Consider the following 24,232-nt stretch of genomic DNA (forward strand, 5'->3'; position numbering starts at 1 on the left):
AGGTGTGAGGAGGATTTCACCTTTGCCCTCTTACAGAGCAGAGGTTTAAGCAACTGACACCAGCTCTTCAAGGGATGGGGGCTCGAGGTGGGCAGGAGACATCTCAGTGACACACACCACATTACCTTCAGCTTCAGAACACACCCTCCTCTTCATGTCTCACACCTTTACCTGGAATGTCCTCACCCATCCTCTAACATGCACTCAGATTTGAGGTGCCTTTCTCCATACCTCTTCATCTCCACACTCTCAGTGCCCACTCTACCCTGTTACTCTCATCTTCTGTTTCCACTGTGTTTTCTGCGTATTCTCTCCTACTATGTCTCTATCATGTAGGTCTGCAATTATCGCCTCACTTCCATTGCCTTTACAAGACTATGCACTTCAACAGTTGTATGTGTTTCGGTGTGAGTGTAAGTGTGTGTGTGCGTACAGAAGATGTTTCCATTCAAGCCTCACACAGAGCTTCATTACTCAGTCCGTAAGCATTTACTGAGCACTCATGTCTGAGGTATGAGGTAATGTGCCAACAACAAAGGATCAGACATGAACCTTGCCCTTCAGATCTCAGACTTGACAGAGAGAGGAGCAGGGCATCCCTTTGTTTGTTTGAGAACTTGTCCTGAGTGCCTAGACTGTGCCATGCCCATGCCAAGTACTGGCTATAAACATGAGTGTGGCTCAGTATCTGATCCAGAGTTGCTTGTGGCCCAGAGTAAAGACAGGAAAGCAAATGCTGATTATAGACCAGCATGACAAAGCTACAGGAGTCATGGACTCAAAGGCTCTTATAACCCTGACAGGGTGAGCAGTAGAAATGTTCATGGAATTGGGTAAGAGATTTAATCTCAGGGAGTCACCAGGGACCTGTAGTCTCACAAGATTCTCTAGTCAATATTCTTGTCTCTATTCATTCTTTTTTCATATATATTTTTAGGAAAATGATTCTAAAGACTAATATCATGTGTGAGGATCTCAGCTAACCTCTAATTTATTCCCTTCTTCCATGCAGGTATAGTTTGGGGCTCTAGCATGTCTCTGGCCCTGGCCTCACCTGGGTGAGGTGCTCAGCGCACTGTTATTGATGTGCCTAGTGGCTCTGATCAAGGTGGATTTTCATTGTGTTAGCAAAAAGTCAGAAGCCAAACACTGCAGAATCTTCACAATGGATGTTCAGATTTGTGACTACCATCACAATTCTCTTCCTCTGCCCCCACAGCCAATGGATCCAAGGGAACCATTGGATCAGTAGGAGTCACATAATGAAGAGGAGATGAGGAAACACAATATGAGCAACCTCTGCAGACTTAGATCTAGAATACTCTGGGCACTGAAGAAAAATTAATCAAATCTAATGGAATGATTGAGTTGGAAGAAGACTTTGGAATAATTTAGTTCAACAGCTTTTAAATATCAATATATTTCACCCCTACCCTCCATGGAAGCTTCAGAAGATGTCCAGAAACAGATAAATGGGTCTCTATTGATTAAAATGAGTTAGTCATTTCTCGGAGTATAATTTGCAAACCATAAAGCCTGGCCCTTCATTTTGTAGATGAGGAGCCTGCAGTGCAGAGGAGGGAAGCCCCTTGCCCAGGGTGATCCACTAAGTGCAGGAGTGGGGATCCACATTTATTTATCCCGGCCCTATAGTCTCACCCCGCTCCTTGCTGCACTGAAGCACTAACATCAGAACAGAGGGCCCTGCTGAGAGGGGAGAAGCTGGGAGGGAAGAGGCCCTCCATCAATTTCACTTTCCCCTGGACAAAGAGCAGCCCTGCCGGCTTGTTATCACTAACATACAAAATGTGAAATTGTGATGAATTGTTTGCCAATTTTCTTATCTCAACTAGCACAAAGGAGGGCTTGTCGGAGAGTTTTGAGGTGTTAGAGTATTGTTGTTTTTCCACTGCACATTCCATAACTGTTTGCACAGAGACTCAGGAAGGCTGCACACATAAATTCACATAAATTACTTTCACAAAATGTCAAAATTAAAAGTGGATTTTTATTTTGGGGATATGCCTGGAGAATGTTAACCCCTTCAAATGGATAGAGATGACATCATCAGAAAAACCCAGTTGAAATATTTGAATATAACACAATGCACAGGAACTAACTCCCACACTCCTTCCTCCGCCCAGCACTACCCCACCTGCAAGAGTGTAGCAATTCTTGTTAACAAGCCGTAGACTTTCCCAAGCTCTCAGTCTACCCACAAGTATTTCTCTGGAGATAATATGTTTAATCCTGTGGTGGCCATAACTTCGTTCTTTATTGTCTTTAATTAAATTTTATGTGACCAAACTGAAAGTTCAAAGGAGACACATAACCCATCTCAGTCTCAGTCCCCTCATTTACAAAATGTGGAGGTTAGAATACATGAATGTTTTCTAACTGGGAATTCTGTCTTCCCAAGGAGCCAGAGAGGTAGCAAGAGGACCCCGAAGTAGTTGTTAATATACCAAAAGCTTTGTGGAAATCATGCATACCTATGAGAGGATTGCAGAGGACAAACAAACTTCATGGAGACTTGGGGAGACATCAGGAGACACACTGGGCTAGTAAAGAAAGCAAAAAAGACCTGACTATGCAAGGTTACCAGAGAGAGAGAGAGAGAGAGAGAGAATATCCAAGGACTTGTTAAAACTAGATGGAAAAAGGAGGAAGTAGTGCTGAAGAAATGGAGAACAGCAGGGCCCTTGAGAAGAGGCTCATTATGAAACAGCCCGAGTTTCACCAGTATTTCTGTATAATGTCAGTCCTATTTCCTTGATTGAAACTGTGATACTTTTTATGTCCAAGCTGTTTATTATAAACTCTTGTGAGGTGAGAAAACATCCCCAAGCTCCCCCTTTCTTTGCCTCTGGCTGGAATTGTGGCCACTTAGTGTGGGCAGCTACTCCTTTCAACCTGCTTAGAAGATCTCAGGGTAGTTATTTATCCTCTACCCTGGGGGACAAATATTTATTTGAGGTCAATTATGCTGAGTCTGTCTTTGATTTTGAGAAAGCAAAAATCATTATCTTAAGATTGCACAGCTTGTCTACAGCACAGACATCTAGTACAGAGTGGAACAGAATTCTCCAAAATAGAAATTGCAAAGTCTTGGAATAGGGGAAATCTTTAGCTCTAATGGTCTCAGATAAAACCCCACAATGGAATATTAAGCAGGGGATGTGAATCATACTCTGGATTCAAGTCAGGGCTACTTTATGACTCCCTTGTACCCAGACTCTTTCGCCTTTGTCCACCTCTTCACCATAATAATATCAATACCAAAATGTCTATTTATATGACTTCACTTTTTTAAGATTTTATTTTATTTTTAGGCAGAGGAGAAGATAAGGAGAGAGAGAGAGAAACATCATTGTGTGGTTGCTTCTCGTGCACTCCTTACTGGGGACCTGCCCCGAGACCCAGGCATATACCCTGGCTGGGAATCAAACCAGTGACCCTGTGGTTCACAGGTCAGTGCTCAATCCTCTGAACCACACCAACCAGGGCACATTTCTAGAACTTTAAATGGCTCAATATTTTATTTTATTTGTTTTCAGGAAAGATTTAGTAGATATTGGGTGCCCCAGAAGTTTCCCTTTTTTTCTGATATGAGAAAAATTAAAACATTTTTTCAACCCTAAGATTTAAATTTTTCTCTTCTGATTTTAAAATAAATTAAAACATTTTCCAAGCTCCTAAATGCTTTTGGACCTCAGGCTTTGCCCTCCACTGTGCCGTATTGGTAAGTGTTCTGGTCCCAGGTGAAGGAAAAAGCTTCAGCTTGTGGCACAGAGCAAAGGGCTGTTGAGGCAGGGATGAGCCTCAATCCCAGAGCTAAGCAAACACCTGAGTGGAGCCGACATTTGGCAAAGGTGTCTTCAGCTTACCAATGCATGAGCTTGATGACTACATATCTGCTTTTCTTCTAAATTTTACAATAAGAAATAGCGAACTAGAGTTTGAGTCTGGTTTCATTTTCAATTCTATTTAGTTGTGTGAACTTGGGCAAGTCCTTCACCTCGGTGTTATAAAATGTGAAAAATGAACCAAGTTGAACTAGACATTAATTGTCTAGCTATAGTTTATGCCCTATATGCTTCTTAAGTATTGCTGGAAAAAAGTCACAGAGAGAAAGATGAAAGCATGCATAAAGGGAGGAGGTATAATTAGGTCAGGGTCCAGAAGTAAATTATTTACTGCAATATGATATTAAATTTAGCTCTGAATTTGTTGGCAGCTGAGGAATATAGAATTCTTGTCTGATCAAAGGAAGTGTAGCACTTCCTTAGGTATTTATTTGGGACTTTTTTGAAGAAGGTCATTGAGAAGATGTGACCTGGGCAATTAGAGGCCCCTCACTCCCTTCTCAGTCTTTGGAATGACATTCTGCCCACTGTTCCCACAGTGGGAGCTGTTTTCAAGGACGAGACTTTGAGAGAGCAATGTGTTATTGAGGACATCTGGGTGGTGGATGTGCCTGAACCCAGTCCAGGCCGCTTAACAGTTTATACGAACTGTTAAGATTCCAGCAGGTGGGGAGAGAAAGCTACTCATTTTGTAGCCTCACAAGACAAGCCTCCTGTATAAGTTCCCTTGTTGGTAAACCCCATCACCGACCAATCTGGAGTGGTCTGCCCGTTTTTCGATCTCTCTTTGACCTCCATGTAGGGCCATTTTCAGATTTCACCCAGGAAGCTCCTGAGTTTGTGACCTAACACATTTATTCATACATTTTATTTTTTATTACAAAAGCAGCACAAATATATTTTAATTTTTTAAAAGCAAACATTCACTTACAGTCCAACTACCTCTATAAATCTCAACATTTCCCTTCTAGTGTTTACCACTATAAAAGTTATTCAAATCATCATTACCAGAGGAGCCTTTTTTTTTCATCCAAGAAGACACATCTTTACCCCCATGGTGCAGCACCTGCCCACATTATTTTAAGCATCTGCACAATATCAGTTGGATAGATTTAGTAATTTCTCGGCTGTTAGGAGTTTAGTTGGTTTCCAATTTTTCATTACCACCCACAATATTACAGTCTTTTCTTTTTTTAGGAAAATTTTCATTACACGAATTCCCTGGAATGAGAAAATTCAGTGAAAAAGTGTGTTTTTGCCATTGATATGTTTTTAGTATTTGAATGTATATAGTCTATTTGCACAGCAATAGAAGGGCACGTTTTATGGAATTGGGAATAAACATTGTCTGGGTGGGTAGTGATGAGGAATGGAGTGGGCTGCTCAGGCGCATGTTGCTCCCCTGCTATGGGGGAGGTTGTGGACGCAGTTACATGGCCTTGAAAAGATGTCCCCATGACTGGAATAGAGCTGGAATCATTTTGGATTGAAGGGACCAGGTTCAACTTTCCCACTAGTCATGACTGTAAGAATTTAACTGGAGCTGAATTTCCTCCTTTCCTGGATCTCAGACAGCTCAGTCTCAAAGTGCTCTGCTCCCCTTCAACTGTTTCCAGCGAAGACAGCCTGAGGGAAAGGAAGTGGTGCTAATTAAATCCTCCTTCTGTTTTCCAGGCACAGGAGTCTTTCGCAGATGTCTGTTGTTAGGCCTGTGTTCACAGAATGCAGCAAATACAGAAGCAGGCTTTCCTTCCCCAAAGGCACAAACCTTCCTTCACAGGTTATAGGGAACTCTAGAAATGCACTTCCTTCCAACACGCATTCGTGCAGAGGTGGCAGACCTGCACAAATACATCGAGTAGCTGCCAGGGAGGCCATGTCTCACTAATTTCTCTCTCAGTTTATTTTCCTTCTCCTTTTCCTTATTCCTCTTCCTCTCCATCTCTTCCTCCCCACCTCCTTTTCTTCCCCTTCTTCCTCTTCTCTCTCATTCTCTCTCTCACATACCCACACACATACACATGAATACAATTTTTTTTCTACTTTGTGTGTGCTTTGTATATCTCAAAAGCCTGTTCTACCTAATGTCTGTCTTTTGTACAACTAACATAAATAAAATTACCCCCAAATCCAGCAAATATCCTCCTGTTGTAAAATAGCATACATCATGGTGGGCAAGCTAGGCTTAAAACGTTTGGGAGCCCTGGGTGGTAGTCTAGGTGCTGCCATAATTATCCAAGTGTTTCTGAAATTATCCAACCCTGTGCTCCCCAGAGACATGGAGATGAAATTATCCTCCAGTGCTGGCTGGGTGTATCAGAGGAGATAACCTCTGATGTTATCTGCAGAGAGTTTTTCACTCATGAGTTTTAGCTAACTGTGTTTTCTCCTACCTCCAAACCCCTCAGGATGACTATATCCACAGTTGTCTGAGATAATCTCAGTGTTCTCCCATAATAATGGCATAATTTTTTTAGATGTTGTAAATATTCTTTTAAAAATATTTATTAATTTTTAGAGAGATGGAAAGGGAGGGAGAGAGCGAGAGAAATATCAATATATGGTTGCCTTTTGCACACCCCCTACTGGGGACATGGCGCAGAACCCAGGTATGTGCCCCAGCTGGGAATCAAACCAGTAACCCTTTGGTCTGCAGGGCAGCATTTAATCCACTGAGCCACACCAGCCAGGGCCATACTGGCATAATTATTAATAGCATTCTTTTTATCCTCAAAAGTGTCTGGGTTTAGGCAACAAATTATATGGTCATACTATTTTCATCTTTCTGGAATACTCTAATTAATTCCAATTTCAAGAATGTAAACTTGTTGGGAATAAGGGCTGTTTCTCATTTTTCTGGTATTTCACAAGAACCAAGGAAATCACATTTATCTGATTAAGAATACCGAGGCATCCCTGAGAACAGGATGACACTCCCAGTGGTATGGTGAAGCTGGTGTGAGACTCTCCTTCCACGTGGCATTGGTAGTGGTGTGCTTACTATAGGGATGACTATGTGGCCTCAAGGGGAAAATGGAGACCTGATTTGGGCACACTTTTACTAGGTTAGCAGGTGCCTTTTGTTTTGTTTTGTGTTGCTTTGTATTTATAAAACAAAGATAAATTTATTGTGTTTTTATTTACTTTAGGTCCTGTACAGGGATGGGCAAAAGTAGTTTTCTAGTTAGTTCTTGTATTATTTTTAATTACTGTATTATTTATTTGTCTTTTCCCATACAAACAATTGTAAACCTAGTTTTGCCCATTCCTGTATTATCATTTTGAACACTAAAGACTTATCAAAACAGAAAATAAAAATTATTCATGACCCTATCATCGAGAGATAATCATTGTTAATATTTCATTTTATGTTTTTTAGACTTTCTAACCTCCCTTATATCATACATGTGTGTGTGCCCAAGTATTCTCTCTTTCTTAGTTTCTTTCTTTTTTTAGTTCTCTCTCTCTTTCTCGCTCTCTGAATTATTTTACCAATTTGAATAACATCATTCATAATATTTTATGTCTTACTTTTTTCATTAACAATATATTTTGGGCATCTTTCCATCATAAAAGTATACGCTTACATTTTCAATGACTACATTGTATTTTACTGCATGGTATAATGTATCTTATTCCCTACCAATAGTACTTAGTTTCACTATATTTTTTTTTCGGTATTAGATACAGTGTTGTGTGTGCACATAATGTTGCTATTGTAAACAATATTTTGCTATTAGACCTAAAGTTGTATATTTTTCTGCTATTAGATGATAGATATTGTGATGAACAACCTTCTATATTTATGTCTTTGAGCATTTGTCTAAATTATTTCCTTAGGATACATTTTTAGAATTGTGATGTTTCAGCTGAAAAAAAGTGCTTAGTTTTAAGTGCCCTTGTGCCTTACTACTCCCCAAGAAGCACACAAGAAGGTGCATTATCATTGCTTTTAACACAAATAAGCTTTCAGGCTGGTGGGTTTTCAGGCAAAAAATGCAATGAAATCTTGAACAAAGTTGTCTGACAATTATTTCACTCAGCTCTTCCCTTGTTCACCTTCCTGTCCTGGGGAATTAAAGATGAAAAATGGAAGTCTTACAGCCTCCTTTTCTCTGTCCAGTGAATAGCCCTCCAGGACTGTGGAGTCTGAGTTATGGAACTGTATCCATCGATGCCTGTGTTTACTTAATGTGTGTGGGGTGGGTGTCAGTTTCAGAAACATCATTTGCTCATGTACCTATTTTGCAAGAGCCAGGTGACTTTTTTTTTAATTGACAAGATTTTTTTTCCCCTTGTTTAAGCTAAAGAAATGTCAACGATTGGGAGTTATGAAGGATTCCAGCCTGTGTCTCTGAAGCAAGAGGGAGATGACCAACCCTTAGAGACTGAGCGACTCTCCATGGAGGAGGGAGACCCAGGCAAGGACCCAGTGCCAAAGCAGATGTCAAGGCAGCCAAGTGTGACCAAATCAACACTCTACCCTAATCCTTATCATCGGCCTTATATCTCACGAAAGTACTTCGTTACACGGGTAAAATCATTAGTGCTCTTATATGCTACATAAGACTTTATCCTAATATCTTTCTATATAGTATATGTTTTACCAAGTGTTTTCACATTTCTTATCTCATGTAATAGTGACAGTCACTGAAGTAGGTATCTTTTACAAGTGAACGATCTGAATTTCAGAGAAGTTAAGAGAGTGTGTTTTTGATCACCAGACAGAACCAAGGAGAAGCAGGTCCTCTATTCTCCATGGGTCTTTCCCTCCTTAGTCCTGTGTTTATGCTAAACCTGACTTCAGTGAATTAATGTTCTATGGAGAGAGAAACAGAGCAGCTGGAGTAGAAAGCTGTGAGCCCAGAGTGGGTATTTGTTATATTTTGTAAACAGGGGTGGTGGAGTGGAAAGGCTTGTTGAGAATGTGCTGAATGAACCTCAAGGGTCTACATTGGGGTGCTGGTATTACTGTGTGGGAGCAGGAATTTTATGTCTCAAATCTGTAGCCTCAGTGTGGAACTGGGCTGTCTTTCCTACGCATTGGAACTGGGAAAGTAAATGGATGGGTAGGTAATGAGGATGGGGTTGTATATCTAGATGAAGGAAATGATATTTAAACTTCTAGCATTTGAATCAGTAGAGAGTACTTCACTGGTTTCTAGTACCTGCCTCTGTCTTGGACTCTCCTTCATACTTCTTTTCCAGTACTTCATTATTTTTGTCAGCACAGTAATGGTTAGTTTATTGGCTACAACAACTGAGGTCAAAATCAGGGATTTTGTATTGTGGAAAAAGAGATCATCTTTTTTTCAAGTGTACATGAGGCCTCTCATAGTTGAAAAAAAATTTAACTCAATTTCATAAATAAATTTTGGCCAAGATTCTGGGATTATTTACAAATCTCTAATGCATCCTGATTTGGTAGCTTTTAAAATATATCTTCAGTTAAGATAAAGTTTTAACTGAAGCAACTGAGTGTGTATGGTGTGCATGTAGGTGTGTTGAAGATTACATATACTTGTATCACCTGTATTCAATGACTCTTACTTGCAAGGTTCTGTGGTAGGTGCTATACTATGTATTTGTGTGAGTGTTTTTGTGTATGTAGAGCATAAGGTTTATTTTCTAAAGTGTGTGGACTTGATTAAATATGGCAGGTTAAGTATAGCTGTGAAGAAAATCAAAGCATCCCTTATATTTCATTTATCTTTGATATTGATGATGTGACAGCCTGGGTTTGATGAGGGCAAGAACCATGAGTGTTATAGAAGAAACCAGTGCATTTACAAGAACTGTCTGAGAAATCTACATAAAAATGCTGTGTCTGCATCTTGTGATGGCCTAAAGTTGCTATAGGTCAACCAACTGTCAGTTGTGAAGTGGGAATAGGTAATACAGAATAGAGACAGATTGGAACCTATCTATCTCCCAAGTCTAAACTTGAAGATGTGAATTACTTTCAAGAGAAGCTGGTGCCTTTTTCCACTGCCCCAGCCCAGGGGAAGGAGAATCTGAGGGAGGAGATCTGACTAACAAAAAGAAGCTATAGGTCCAGGAGCTGCCTCATGTTGTCAAAGGAACCAGGAGATCAGCAGCTGTGAATATGAGCTGCCCCAGTGCCTGGTGGCCTGTACCAGTCTTCAGTAAGGGAAATGACTGATGTTTCACTTCCACCTTTCAAAGAGCTAGCTAGGCTCAGTATCTCCCGTCTATCAGTCCAGTGTTCTCCCTGCCATAATGTATAGTTGAGTTTATGACCCCTTTATAAGGGTTTTCAATGACTGATTCTGATCCATGCTACGAACATCTCCATCAGGTGTACAGAAGATAACCCTGAGTTCTCAAGAGCCTGAGAAGAAAAACCTTCTAATCTTATTAATGAATCTAAAGTAGATGTGAGGACTTTTTAGGTGTGCTGAGGACTATGTTTCAAAGGTACTGAGCATTTATTCTCTTTTCAGACCTAGGGACAGAATATGAAGGGCTCTTTTAGCATGTGCAGATAATGAAAATACAACTATTGGCTCAACTGAAACTTATAGTGAGAAATATATGTTTTAATAAATAAAGGAATGACCTAATTTTACTACCTTGTACATGACCAATCTGCTGATGTGGTGGGAGTTGAGAAAATGGGGAGAACCTATGTGTGTGCATATATAAATCTTCCCATCCTCAAAGTGTAGATAAAATACCAGTTTTGTATGAAGTTTTTAATAAGCTAACTTTGTAAGAGTTCTTAGTACAAAGCATGCCACATCTATTAACATTTCATAAGTGGCATCTCATTGCTATTATAAATGCCTTCTCTCTCCTTTTGTTGATTTGACATTTACACTTCTATAATTGGACATACACAATGACTGATATTAACTTGACCATGACCTTACCATGGCCTCCAGAGTAAGATATGAATGTAGATGTATAGCATCTGTGGCAGTAAAAAAGTTTGAGTAAAGAAAACTAATTCATTTTCTCAAAGGATAAGTAAATAAGACCAAGGTTCTAAATGATTCAGATCTATGATAGATTCATCATTAATTATCATTCTTAGAGGTGAAATAAGATCTACAGATGATTTAGCTCAGTGCTGCTTAATCTTTACTGTGCAAACAAATCAATCACCTGAAGATCTTTTTAAAATGCTGGTTCTGATTCAGTAGGCTTTGAGTGAGGTCTTAGATTCTCCATTTATATAAACCATCTGGCAGTACTGTTGCTCTCTGTCCAAGGACTACACTTTGAGCATCAAGGAGCTAGCCAATACTCTTAGCTTCAGAGGCAGCTAAAGCCCAGAGAGGGGTTGTACTTACCCAGTGTCTTAACAGTTAAGGAGCACAGAATTGCCCAAGATGCTAGTAAATGGCAAAGCTAGGTTTAGAGCCAATTTATAGCTCTATGATCCCATGCAGCAATTAAAAAGAAATCAATTTATTACAGTATAAGAATTTAAAACATATGTGTTGTAAATTCAGAAGAACAGTCATTAATTTAGTAGAGGAATTCCTGGTCAAGCATTTTATTTTATTAAAATGTTTAAAATCATTCCACAATAGGTGGTTTATTGAAAAAATTGGAAAAAGTGGATTAGCAAAATAAAAGTCACCATAATCCCCCTGCTCACAGTAAATTAAATATGTTAATGTGTAGTTATACATTTTGGTATATATCCTTATTATTTTTTTCTTACCTGTTTAATGTGTGTAAAAATAGGATCACATGCCAAATATTACTTCCTATGTCAATTACTGTAGTACGTCCATAACATCATATTTAACAAATCCATAATATACCACTACCATGGAGATATACTACTATTAATTTAACATTTACTGGGTATTTAGATTGTTTCTTGTTTATATCTTTTAACCTGAAAGGGGAAGTTATGTTTTGGCTGTGGCAGAAGGGTCCTCAGTGTCTCTGATGCCAGAGGTAGATACCCAATGTTATAACAAGAAGGGGAATCAATTATGTGAGTTACAAGCTGGATATGTGTGATGTGACTAATATGGAGGTATAAATTAATTCTGGACAGACAAAAGATGTTTTTAGCATCATAACCTCATGCATTAGATCACACTTCTGAATACTAGATTCTAAAAGGAGTCAATGTGGTCTCTTAAACCTTATGCGTCCTTTTCTGCATCACTCCAAGATGTTGCTTCCTTCCCTCAGGCTTCCACCTACAACTTATTTACTGAAACCCTGCCTTCTTGATATAATTTAACAACATTTTTGCTATGTCGAAAAGACCTCGGAGATATCTAATCCAACTCCTGAAACACATGAATGAGATGTGACTTGCCTACTGTCAACCAAAAACTTAGGGGCTATGCTGAGACTGGACTCTTGACACTTTCCACCACCCCTCCACTACCTCTCACCTTGGACAATGAATGGGAGGTCACCATAATGAAGGTCTGAATCACCTGCTCTCTGTCTGCTTGGGTAACCTTTTCCTTCTGTTGTAGTTCATCTGCTATTAATTGCTTAGCTCTATCTAAAAAAGGCATAGTGCCTTCTCTGAACAAAAGTACCCCTTAAGGCTAATAACTCAAGGTATATTACGATAATCACTTTATTTTGGAGACACATTCAAAGGCAACTTCTTATGAGAGAAACAATACATGATCTGCATGGTGAAAGATATTTTTAAACTCCCTGAAGGACTCTATATTTGTCAGAACCTTATCAGAAAGTTGAAAGAGATTAGGGATGGGGAATTATCTCTAAATTTATACTTGAGAATGTAAATTACATATAAACTACTGGGACTAAAACTATTTGATCTTTTAATATTTGATTAATGGTTCCCCATGGCCTTTTTATAGCCTGTGTTCTATTGTGAGCAAGGAGACTTTAATAAGCAGGTTGGAGTCTTCCCATTGTGCAGCAAGATGTCGTTGCTTTCATGACTCTAATTTGGCTTTCATACTCCCTCCCTTTCCCTCTTCTCTTACTATAGGGTTCCCTATGCCTTGCTCTTGCATTGCGAACAACTAAATATATTAATTGTATTGTTATTGTCTGTGTGAGCTTCTTTCTGGTCTAGAAATTATATGTCTCACTGGGCAAAAGGTTTCTCAACTTTCCTCCTTTCACTAAAATCCCTTGAAAATTATAATAAAGATGCTGTTTCTTCCTAAGGGAAGACAATGAACAATAATAAGATAAGATGCATTTCCTTCATTTTCAGGGAAAGACACATTTGATTGTACTTTACAAATCACATACATTGTAGAGCTGGTTTTCTTACCTTATGTATTTACTGCAAAGCAATCTTATCTGGGCATGGTGACATGATGACAACCACAGGACAGATCTTCTTGTATCCGAGTCCTTAGGAACATTTCTTCCTCTACTCTCCTCTTTCTATTTAGTTAAGGCATCCAGTACATGGGGAAAAATCAGCAGCAGACATGAATATTGTTTGCGTGACAACTGGCCCCGGGGCTAGTCTAGTTCAAGGAAAAGCAAGGAAACAAAGATATATGTCTTTGAAATTCTCTCAGTAGATTTGTTTTCACTGAAGATATTCAGTGCTAGATTATTAGAGAAAATGTGGCCCATTTTGCTATATAGTGACTTAAAAATAAGGATTCCCCCAATGTTTTTTTTGTTAAAATTTAGAACTAGAACTATATGTTATATGTGTATTACCTTGATAAGCTTTCTTTTATCACATGATGAGTACATATTATTTTGTCATTGTTTTCTATTAGGTTATAAGGAGTCTCAGAGCTAATTGTTCCATTGCAGTAACCATTTGATCCCCAAATCCTGGTACGACTATTTATCTTCTATTTATATTATCAGTAAGAGTGATAATAAAGTCTTTTATTATTCAGTGTTACTAAATGTTTTTGATATCTCCCAACAGTCCTGTTACAACTAATATTACCTTATCCACCTAACAAATGATTAAATGGATATCTAGAATGAAAAAATGATTCAACATGGGTCTCACAGCACGCAGAAAGGCTGAGATTGATATCTTATCCTCAACACAAGTCAACTTGTTCACACATTTTTATTTCATTTCCAATACTAAGTGTATGATGTTAATTTATTATAGCACCAATAACATCATAGATAGTGAGGACTTTTACAGAACTCCAGGGACTTCCAAACCATTTGGTAAAGGCATACTTTATTTTTACCCATCAAATTCCTTCCCCTGCTTAGGGAACCATTGCTAACATTTCTATATATCCTTTTAAAGTTACGTTAGGCATATACAAGAAAACACAGATATGTATTTTTATCTATTCTTTTCCTTTTTACATGAAAGTTGGCATATTTACTGTCTCTTCTGAACATTTTTTTTTACTTAATATTTTGAAATCTTTACATGTTAATGCAAGTTTCCTCATGTTTAAATATATTCTGCCTTTTTTCCTGGCTGGCGTAGCTCAGTGGATTGAGCGTGGGCTGCGAACCAAAGCATCGCAGATTCAATTCCCAGTCAGGGCACATGCCTGGGTTGCAGGCCACGGATTGATGTTTCTCTCTCTTTTTCTTTCTCCCTCCCTTCCCTCTCTAAAAATAAATAAATAAAATCTTTAAAAAAATAAATAAATATATTCTACCCTTTTAATTGTATAGATATACCCTATGATACATGTAACTAGTGCCCTATTGATAGATGCTTGGGTTGTTTCCAGATTTTTGCTATCTACAAACAAGACTGCAAAGAATAGTTTATACAGGTCATTGTGCATGTATGCAAGAATATCTATAGTATAGCTTCACAGAGGTGAAATGTGTAAATCAAAAGCAAGATTATTTTGATAGATTTTACCAATTGCTTTCCATAAAGACAAGTAAGGTTTTGAAAAGTTTTACATTATTATATTCATTTTCAGATATTTTTGGCAAAGTGCTTAGCATAAAAGTGATCAACAAAATACTTATTGTTTTAGGATTATTTCATTATTCTTCCACTCCATTTGTATTTTTTTCATTAAATTATATTAGCTGCAGCATAAATTATATGAAGAGAGAGAGAGAGCTAGGAAGCATCCACATGATGAGTCGTCACAGAAAGTATTGTTTTTTAGAGAATTTGACAACTTAGCCTGGTAGAGTCAGGCTGCATGATGGGAAGCTGAAGTTGTGTGACAGAATTATCATGGGATTATAGTATATTTCCCTCCATGGTAGTCCAGTCCTTCTAGTAGGGTCACTGGAATCCAGGGATGCTCAACCTCTTCTGTAAGTATGAGCTCAAGGAATATGTGGTTAATGTCCCATAATTTACTGATTTCATGACATACAGGTTTTGGTAGGCATGGGGTTCCATGTTATCTTTCTGTTGACCCTTTAGCAGCAGGGGATGGCAAGAGAGTCAGAAATCATTTAGTCCACTGTTTGACCATCCAATTCAACAGGAAACTTATTAAAATGATAGAACCTCTCAGTATAAGGGCTATGATCATATATTCTTAAAGATGTTAAGGAGGTTTTGGTCATCAGGTTGGCTCAGAAAGCTTTGATTTGTTCTACCACTTAGATGAGGAAACAGAGGCCAATGAAATGTTTGAGTCACAGAATTCATTCACAGTAGATCTGGATAAAGAACCCAGGTCCCTCAGCTCTGTTTAGAAGTTGATCTGTCTCTTTCCTGGCTAACTTGGGCTGTGTGCAGTGAACTGGAGGCCTGGGGGAGCCAAGTGAGTTAAGCTGTATACCTTTACCTCTGCTTATTTGAGGCACTCCATTCTGTTTCTATTTTTATTATATAGATTCTTATATAATTTTTTTCTTAACCAGTGGATTCTGTGGCCAAAATTCTTCAAAGCCTTTTATTATAGACCAAAAAGATAAGCAAACCCAAATCCTGCCACCATCCCACCACTGTGAAGAAAAGGTATTTGGATGGGTCTTAGACAGGCTAGTGTTCCTGTTTTCTTTTGTGAGGGAGGGACTCAGGCTGGGAGTATTAGGAATATTAATATATAGAGAAAATAAGGAGTTTGGTATTAAAACTTTATCATATGGAAAATATATGAAAATTTGTAAGTCACTTGTTACTATCCCAGATTTGGGAACGAGACTAGCAGTGCATTGTAGGCCTGGAAATTGAAGGTCTGAGTTTCTTGTTTCTTTTACTTCCTAGCTGAGTTAACTTGACAAGCAACTTCTCCACAATGGTCCCTGTTTCTACAACTATAAAAAAATGGCTTAGACTAAATAAGCCCAAATTGTTCTCAACCTTGGCCACATATTAGAGTCATCTGGGATGCTTTAAAAATACTGATGTGCTGATGTGTGAGTCCCATACACTGAGTATCTGATATAATTGGCCTGGTGCATAGTCTGGGCATTAGGATTTTTAAAAAACTTCCCTGGTGATTCTGATGTGCAATCAAGGTTGAGAATAACTGTCTAGAGATCAGTGGTTCTCACAGTAGGATCCCACACCAACAGTATCACCTGGGAATCTGAAAGAAATGCCAATTCTCAAGCACACTTCCAACCCACTGAACCAGACCCTGGGACAGGGCTCAGACATCTGTGTTTTAAAACCCACTTCGGGTAATTCTGATGTACACTGATGTTTAAAAAAACCACTGAGCTGGAGGATCTACAAATTTCTTATTAGGACAAGGATTAATCAAATTTTAAGCTAGAGCTAGGCCCATAAGTAGGAAAACTTACTTTGAGAAAGGTGAAGAAAGTGAGGTAAGGAGACAAAAAGGTTTATTCACAGAGACAGCTAAAATTATGGTCAGAATATTGGAAGAAGTTTTCTTTTTTTGTGCTTTATTGCTGTGTGCTTTTGGAAGAGAGAAAGGCTTGATTTTAAAAATGTGTAGATTGTTCCTCAATGTTCAAATCATCATTATTTACAATAGCCAAGTGCTGGAAACAGCCTAAGTGCCCAATCAATAAATGAATGGATCAAAAAAACTATGGTATATTTACACAATGGAATACTACACAGCAGAAAGAAAGAAGGAACTCCCACCCTTCAAGATAGCATGGTTGGAACTGCAAAGCATTATGCTAAGTGAAATAAGCCAAGCAGTGAAAGACAAATACCATATGATCTCACCTATAAGTGGAACCTAATGAACAAAACAAACAAATGAAGAAATACAAGTAGAGAAATGGAAATAAGAAACAAATTGGCAATTACCAAAGGGGATGGAGGAGGGGGAAATGGAGGAAGGAAGAGGAAGGGTCTAATCAAGAAACATGTATATAGGACCCATGGTCATGGACAATAGTGGGGATTGACTGACAGGGGAGTTGGGGGTGGGTGGTGCAGGGGAGAACAACGGTGGGAAAACTGGGACAACTATAATTGAAAAACAATAAAAAATGTACAGATTACTAAATGCTTTGAACTGTCTGATAAACATGTTTGTTCAGAAAAACTTGTCTTCTGAAAATGGCTGTCTTCCTTTCTCTGAGAAAGTGTGAGTAAGATTATGGAAGATAGGACTTAGATTGCTTTTGTCTCACCCAAGGAGAACAGTTTAGTAAATACCAGAGTTCAAGGCTAAGCTCTCCAGCAGGTAATGTCTAGAACAAATAGGCAAATGTAAGAACTACCTTTTCTGTTCAGCTGTTGGAGAAACCATAGAAATATAATAACTAATCACAAGTACCAGGAAGACTCAGTTCTCTCTAAACCAGGTATTTTCTTTTTCCCATTCAGCCGGGAGCCATTGAGACTGCCATGGAAGACTTGAAAGATCACATAGCCAAGACTTCTGGAGAGAAAATTCAAGGCTACTGGCTCTTGACAGTGTGAGTAGTTATGACTCAGTGAAGGAAAGTGAAATCTAGCATTTTCCTTGACACAACTACAACAGAATAGGAGGAGATGGACCTTTGGGAGAATTTCTTCTGGTTGTTATGTAAGATGATTGACATATCCAGTTAGAAAGTAAGGTTTCACAGTGCCCCATGGGTGATGTATGACCAGGTTTGATGCCCACAACTGTTTCCCAGGCTAGTTACTTCACTCAGCCATCACTCTGACCACCTTAGGGCAGGCCCTCATCATTGATCTCAAGGACTACTGCATTAGCCTCCTAACTGAACTCTCTGGTTCCAATCTCTGTCTCTTATAAACACTTTCTGTTCAACCACATAAGATTTCTGCCCATCCCATTCTGGGTAAAATGGAAAGAAAGACTAGGAAACAGAATGAATGAGGTCAATATACACTGTTTGAATTTTTTGTTGTGTACAATAACATGAACAGGAAAATCATGTAGGATAGAGAAGACAGGCCACATATCCATTTAGGATTAAAAAAAAGCAAGGCTAAAACTCAGTCCCTATTACTTTAATAATTGCTTCATTTACCCCCAAATCTTTTATTATCTACAAGGGCTTTCATTGCAAATGAAACTGTGAAGGCAGTTAACTCTTTGTTCTTCCCTGAAATGTGTGTCTGCATGACCTTTTCTTTACCTACCAGAAAAATATTAGGAATACCACCATCTTTACAATAAATAAAAGACTCATATACTAAGGAAAAGAAGCATCTCTTTTCTACTAAAGAATCTATACTATTAAGTGGAAAATGAAATTAGAACTTCATTCCACATGCTTAATTGGTTCAGTGAGTTCTCTGTCTTGGAAACATGGTCACCAAAGGCTCTAGCAGAAGAGCTCAGTTTGATTCCTGTTCATGGAGAGAAGTGGGTCTGACCCCACAGCCTGCCTGCACTGGTTCACACTGGTTCATGAGAGGTGAACAGTACACCTTCAAAGATTTGGAGAGTCAGTTGTTCATTATTAAAAGTAAATTATATAAAATTTCTAAACAAATAAATAAGTTTAAAACAAAGGTAATGCACTACAAAATGCCTCACTTTCTGATTGTTTTACTTCATTTTTGCTGCTCTGTACATTCTTGGGGTTATTTATGCCTAGAACATTTGTGTGGTGGAAATACTATATGATAGTGTGCTACTGCACATCTCTTTCCCAACTGCAAATTCAGTGATGCCGTGTTGGCAGTTTGGAATTAACCTTGGTGGCAGTGATTACACTATGAAAATCAGCAAATACCAGAGATCAGACCTTGCTTTATTGTTCTGATTGTCTGGACTTCTTTCTGCTCTATCTGTGTAGCATTCTGTATTGAAAAATCATAATATAGTGCACACTTTAAAAGAGACATGCTTAAAAGAATTCTGTTGTTTATCATAGTGCACATACTAACAGGTGCATTCATTTATTGACTGATGATAGAGAGAGAGGGAAAAAGAGAGAGAAACATTGATTTGTTGTTCCACTTATTTATTCATCCATTGGTTGATTCTTGTATGTGCCTAGACTGGGGATCAAACCCCACAACCTTGGCATTTTGAGACCACAGTCTAACCAGCTGAGCTACCTGGCCAGGGCAAACTAAAGGGTGCATTTAGAACTGAGAGGTAATATATTGATAGCTGACATAACTGGGCTTGGCAGATTTTTGAGTTTAATTCTCTACGAGGAAGGAGTCCAGGATAACTCTTGGGCTTAGGCCTGGGGATCTAATGGGTTGACTGGGATACCATTCCAGGTGTAACTCTACTTTATTGAGAAACTACCATATGTCAAACATTGTAAAAGGAACTCGATGCACACTATTTCACTTTTTCCTCCCAACAATCTTGTCATTCACTTTTTATAGAACTTGTTGAGTACAGTTTTGGCAAAAATGTGTCTGTGGTGTCCATTAGAGTGTCCACAAAGAGATGTGGGATAGAGTGTTTTACATATGGGACCAGATGCTATCTTTATAGCTAGTTTTTCCAAAAGGAAAGGAATCCTTATATGCATGTTTCTTATACTCATGCCTCCTCTAGAAGCTTAAATAACATTAAGTCACTAAGGCATTTTTTTTTGCAAGGAATGTCACCTGAATTAGTTTAGTTGAGCTACTTTGTGATAGTGTAAATTGATACAAATGTATTATTCAGTAAAATTAGAAAAATGACTTTGAAGACATTGGGCAGAGGGCCTGGAGAGGATGCACGGAGAGGCCAAAAGGGAAAACAGAGAGATGCAACCATCAACTCCAGTTAGGTCCTAGGTAAGCTTACTGAAAGAGATTCCAGATTCCTAACTGGAAATAAGTCCAGACAATCAGAACAATTCTTAACTGGAATCTCTTTAGAGTAAGCTTACTGGTGTCAGCTACCTGGGACCTAGCTGAGAACTGGATAAACTGAGAATTCTGAGGCTGCATCCTAGCTCATCCAGGAGCTTTGTCTCAATAACTATATAGACAAGATTGTGTTTATTTCAATTTTGCCTCCTCTTCTCACTGTCTTTCCTGGCCCTTCTGGGAAAGGACTTTTTAAAGAAATTGTGTGTACCCTTTTAGGAGTGATCCATTAAATCAGAACCACAGAGAACATCTTGACATCTCTGGAGTCTCAAAAAGTATTGTATGATGGCAATGAAGTGGCTCCTTAGTACTCAAGATGCTTTTGTCTGCGGTGGTTAAGGAGGCAGGAGGAGATGGGATCTTCCCTCCATGCATGTTAGTGTGAAGTGGTGATGGGAGTTGTGCTTATTCCTCTTATCCATAAACAAGAATATTAGCCTCTAGTGACTGGGATCAAGTAACTCTAGCTCTTTGTTATAGAAAATACTTACATGTTTCATTGTCTACCTTCCCTGAAATGCATGTAGGGTTTCTATCTCAGGACTCTGGCATAATAAATACATGAACTTGAATTAACTGTCTACATCAAACATACAGACAAGAGAATAAAAGTGAAGTCAACAAGGCAGCCTGGTGTCATAGAAAGAATCCTGAATTTGAAATCAGAAGACTTGGATTTGAATCCTTGCTCTGCTACTTAACTATTAGTGCAGCCTGGGTGAATTTGAGTAGATTTTGTCTTTTTCTTTTTAATTAGTGAATTTGTTTAAATATGTTCTTTAGGTCACTAAAATTCGCTGTTCTTGAAAAAAGCACTACTACTGTTAATTTTTGGCATATATTATTGCAGTTTTTCCCCATGCATTTTTGCCAAATATTGTTATAATAGGTAACATTTATTGAACACTTAAACTGTACCAAGTACAATATTGTGGTAAGTGCTTTCCATGCATTTGCCATCATATCAGTATAATACATATAGATGTGATAATCTCTAAATGGCACTTCTCTCAGGTTTTCCCTTGCATTATTCCTGGTTATCATGTAGTTTTTGTAAAAGCGACATAATCATTCATCTATTATTGAGCAATTACTTCCCCAGTTGTCAATGACTACACGCATGTAAGAGTTTATATTATTCTTTTAAAATTGAAGCACAAAGTAAGAAATGTTTACAAGTGGGGCAGACTAAAACTACATTATTAGAAAGAGAGATAAAATATGTAAGGCATTCCCCATTTATTTTAGATAAAATAATAATATTTTTACAGGACTTCACAGTTTAAAAGTGCTTTTCTTCATTTAAGTCAATCTTCACAGTGATCATCTGAGGTGGGACATGTTACCTATGATTTACATGTGAGGAAATCAAGGCCCAGAAGAGTAACCAGCTCTGAAGTAGTAGAGGTAGGGTTCTGATGCCTTATGCTGGCCTGACTTTTGTTAAAATAATCCTTTAGCTATTTTGCAAAGATTCCACGTGTGCCTTTTATTAAATTGTAGTGTATATTCCTCTGACAGAAACATGTTGGATAAACTGAGAATTCTGTTTCTTCGGCTTGGTGGGGTATTTGGCAGTATGCAGAGCACCTCTTCCTAATTTAGGAAGATTCCCTGGAAGAATGTTCTAGCATAGACGTTTAAATAAAAAGAAAGGCATCTTGGGAGACAAAGGGATGTTGAGGAACAAGTGACTGGGAACAATTTTCCAGACACTGGGTGCCTCTTTGGAGTACACTGATCTCTAAAGCAGCACTGCATGCGATTGCTTTTACACATGCTCTTGCATTTGATCCTCAAGCAGACCCACAGGAAAAAGCAAGCAGGGGACTATTGGCTTCATTTTATGGATGGAGAAACCCAGAGATGAAATGACCTATCTAAGGGCAATTACTTCGTCAGGGTCACAGCAGGGTCACGAGACCTCCCACCCAGCCTCGCTGTCTTCTCTTAGCACTGTTCTTGCTGCTTTTTGTGATTGTTCATCTCCCAAACAGTGATCACCATAGCTTGAAGTGGTTAAATGACCTTCGCACCTGCATCTGGCTTCTTGTTGATTGTTTATTGTTTGCAGGGAGGAGGGTCAGAAATTCACTGGGCAGGTTCAGAGAACTTTTCCTCTTTTCCTCTCCAGACCATGCTCTGCCTTTTGCTGTTCATTTGACTTTCTTCAGTCTTTTCCAGAATTAACTTAAAAGTCAAATTCCTATAGGGAATGGTAGGTGTCACTAATGGGTAAAGCCAATCTTTATGTTGTCCCAATCTAATTCTGTTATACAGCATACTGAATAATTATTGCAATGAAATATATTGCTATTTATAATTAAAAAATTAAAAAAGACTTGGAAATCAGGGATTTCTCATCCTTTTAACTATAAATAATAAACATACTATGAAAACTAAGTTAACATTCTAAAGCTTATCTCCTACCCAATTCCATTATTTTTGTGTGCTTCCATTTACATATCGTAGTGTGGTTTTGGAATCAGCACCACCTAGGAACTTGTTAGCAATACTGACCCTCAGGACCCACACCAGTCATACTGAACCTGAATCTGCATTTTCACAGAATCCCCAGTTGATTCCTACATGCACTGAAATTTGAGAAGTACTTGTCCAGATCATGCTCATGCTGTGGTCTGAGGGCTTCAGTGTGTTCTCACTGCCTGCATACTTTTTTGCTTCATCCTTAAGACCCTGCATGCCACGGACTAACAATTGAACTACCTGCTTGTCTCCAAACATTCTTGACACAATTTCTTGGCCTTGTTATTGCACTCACCCAGTTTGGTCTATTTTATATGCCTTCCCTTTCTTTTTGTTCATCCAGATCTTTCCTGTCCTTCAGGAATGTTATGTCTATAAAGCCTTTCAATAATTAAACCAGAAAAATTTTCTCTCCCTTCTTTATGCTTATGTTATACTTCATAGTAAAGTTCAGGGGCATATTTTGAGGAAAGTCTGTTTCTGATTCACTTTTCTCAGCTCATCTGTGCCTGCCTCCCACTGCTTAGAACAGTGTCTGGCACAAGGCAGGTCTCAGAACCTATCAAGGACTTGACTTGAATTTAATTCTGATAGAGTCATCTATTGTTTGAAGCCTTGCACTGACATGAGCAGGGTCCATCCATCGAGTTCTGCCTCCAAGTCTCTGGACCTCTGTGGAGCTCCAAGCCCAAAGAGACTTCCTCTGTCCTTGGGTGAAAGCACTCGAACCAAAAAGTGACTCAAATATATCAAGATGTTAATGACCTATGGCAGGACTCTGGCAGCAAGAAAAGCACCTTCATTGCCAGAATCCATTTATACTGGGTGGGTGTTCTTGACAACCACTTAATTAAAACATTGCTTTTCTCTATTAATTCCCCATGGCAGCCGCTTCATCCAGATAGCTAATGGTCCCTGAGTGACCTGAATTATAGGACAGTGAGGGTATTTAGTTACTGCAGTCACAAATGTACTTTGAAGTATTTGTTTTCCCAAGACTGCTACCAATTAGCGAGGAGTTAGAAAGAGCCAAGATGTGGAAAAAATCTGATGCAGTATGCATAGTTCCATCACTTACTAGCTATGTGACTTTGGTCATATAAATATCTCACATATTCCAGGCCTCAGTTTTATCATTTATAAAATGGGGATAAAAAGAGGGTTATTTATTTTAAAATTAAATCTCTTATATATGTAAAATACAACAATTTTTGCCACATTGTATGTGCCACATAAGAGTTGGTTTTTATTATTGTTATTATTTCTTCACATTCACTCATTCATATATTTATTTAAGTATTTACTGAGCTCCTTCCATTAGGCAGACTCCTCCCTAACCAACAAAAATACAGAGGCAAATAAGACAAGATTTGCCTATCTTCAAGGAGTTTTCAGTTTGTTTTTTTTTCAACTCTCACCCAAGGATATGTTTATTGATTTTAGAGAGAGAGGCAATGATGTGAGAGAGAAACATTAATTGGTTGCCTTCCATATGTGACCCAACCAGGAACTGAACCCATAACCTAGGTATGTGCCCTGACTGGGAATCAAACTCAAAACTGCTGGGTGTATGGGACGATGCTCCAACCAACTGAGCCACATGGGTCAAGGCAGGAACTCTCAGTCTTGTGGAAAAGGAGCTCATGTAAATGAACTCACAACATAATATGATACACGTTGATATATAGCCCTGCAAATGAGTCTATGGGAACACAGAATGCAAAGGGGATAGACAGATTTAAAGAAGGAAGAG

The 24,232-nt window shown here is 38.6% G+C and overlaps 1 protein-coding gene across 2 annotated transcripts in view; it reads left to right on the forward strand.

The window, feature by feature from the left end:
• Window positions 1–24,232, forward strand: part of TPRG1 (tumor protein p63 regulated 1) — a 136,641-nt gene that overhangs the window by 22,273 nt on the left and 90,136 nt on the right. The window contains exons 2-3 of one of the 2 annotated variants that reach the window (XM_045850770.1): window positions 8,177–8,400; window positions 17,536–17,627. In XM_045850770.1, the coding sequence (XP_045706726.1) occupies window positions 8,179–8,400; window positions 17,536–17,627 (314 nt within the window). In that variant the 5' untranslated portion in view covers window positions 8,177–8,178. Of the gene's footprint in view, window positions 1–8,170; window positions 8,401–17,535; window positions 17,628–24,232 lie in introns of both variants that reach the window. The other variant, XM_045850768.1, reaches the window with a different exon arrangement.

The sequence above is a fragment of the Phyllostomus hastatus genome, unplaced genomic scaffold (genome assembly GCF_019186645.2).
Source record: "Phyllostomus hastatus isolate PE091 unplaced genomic scaffold, TTU_PhHast_1.1 phas_contig_86, whole genome shotgun sequence".
Lineage (NCBI taxonomy): Eukaryota > Metazoa > Chordata > Mammalia > Chiroptera > Phyllostomidae > Phyllostomus > Phyllostomus hastatus.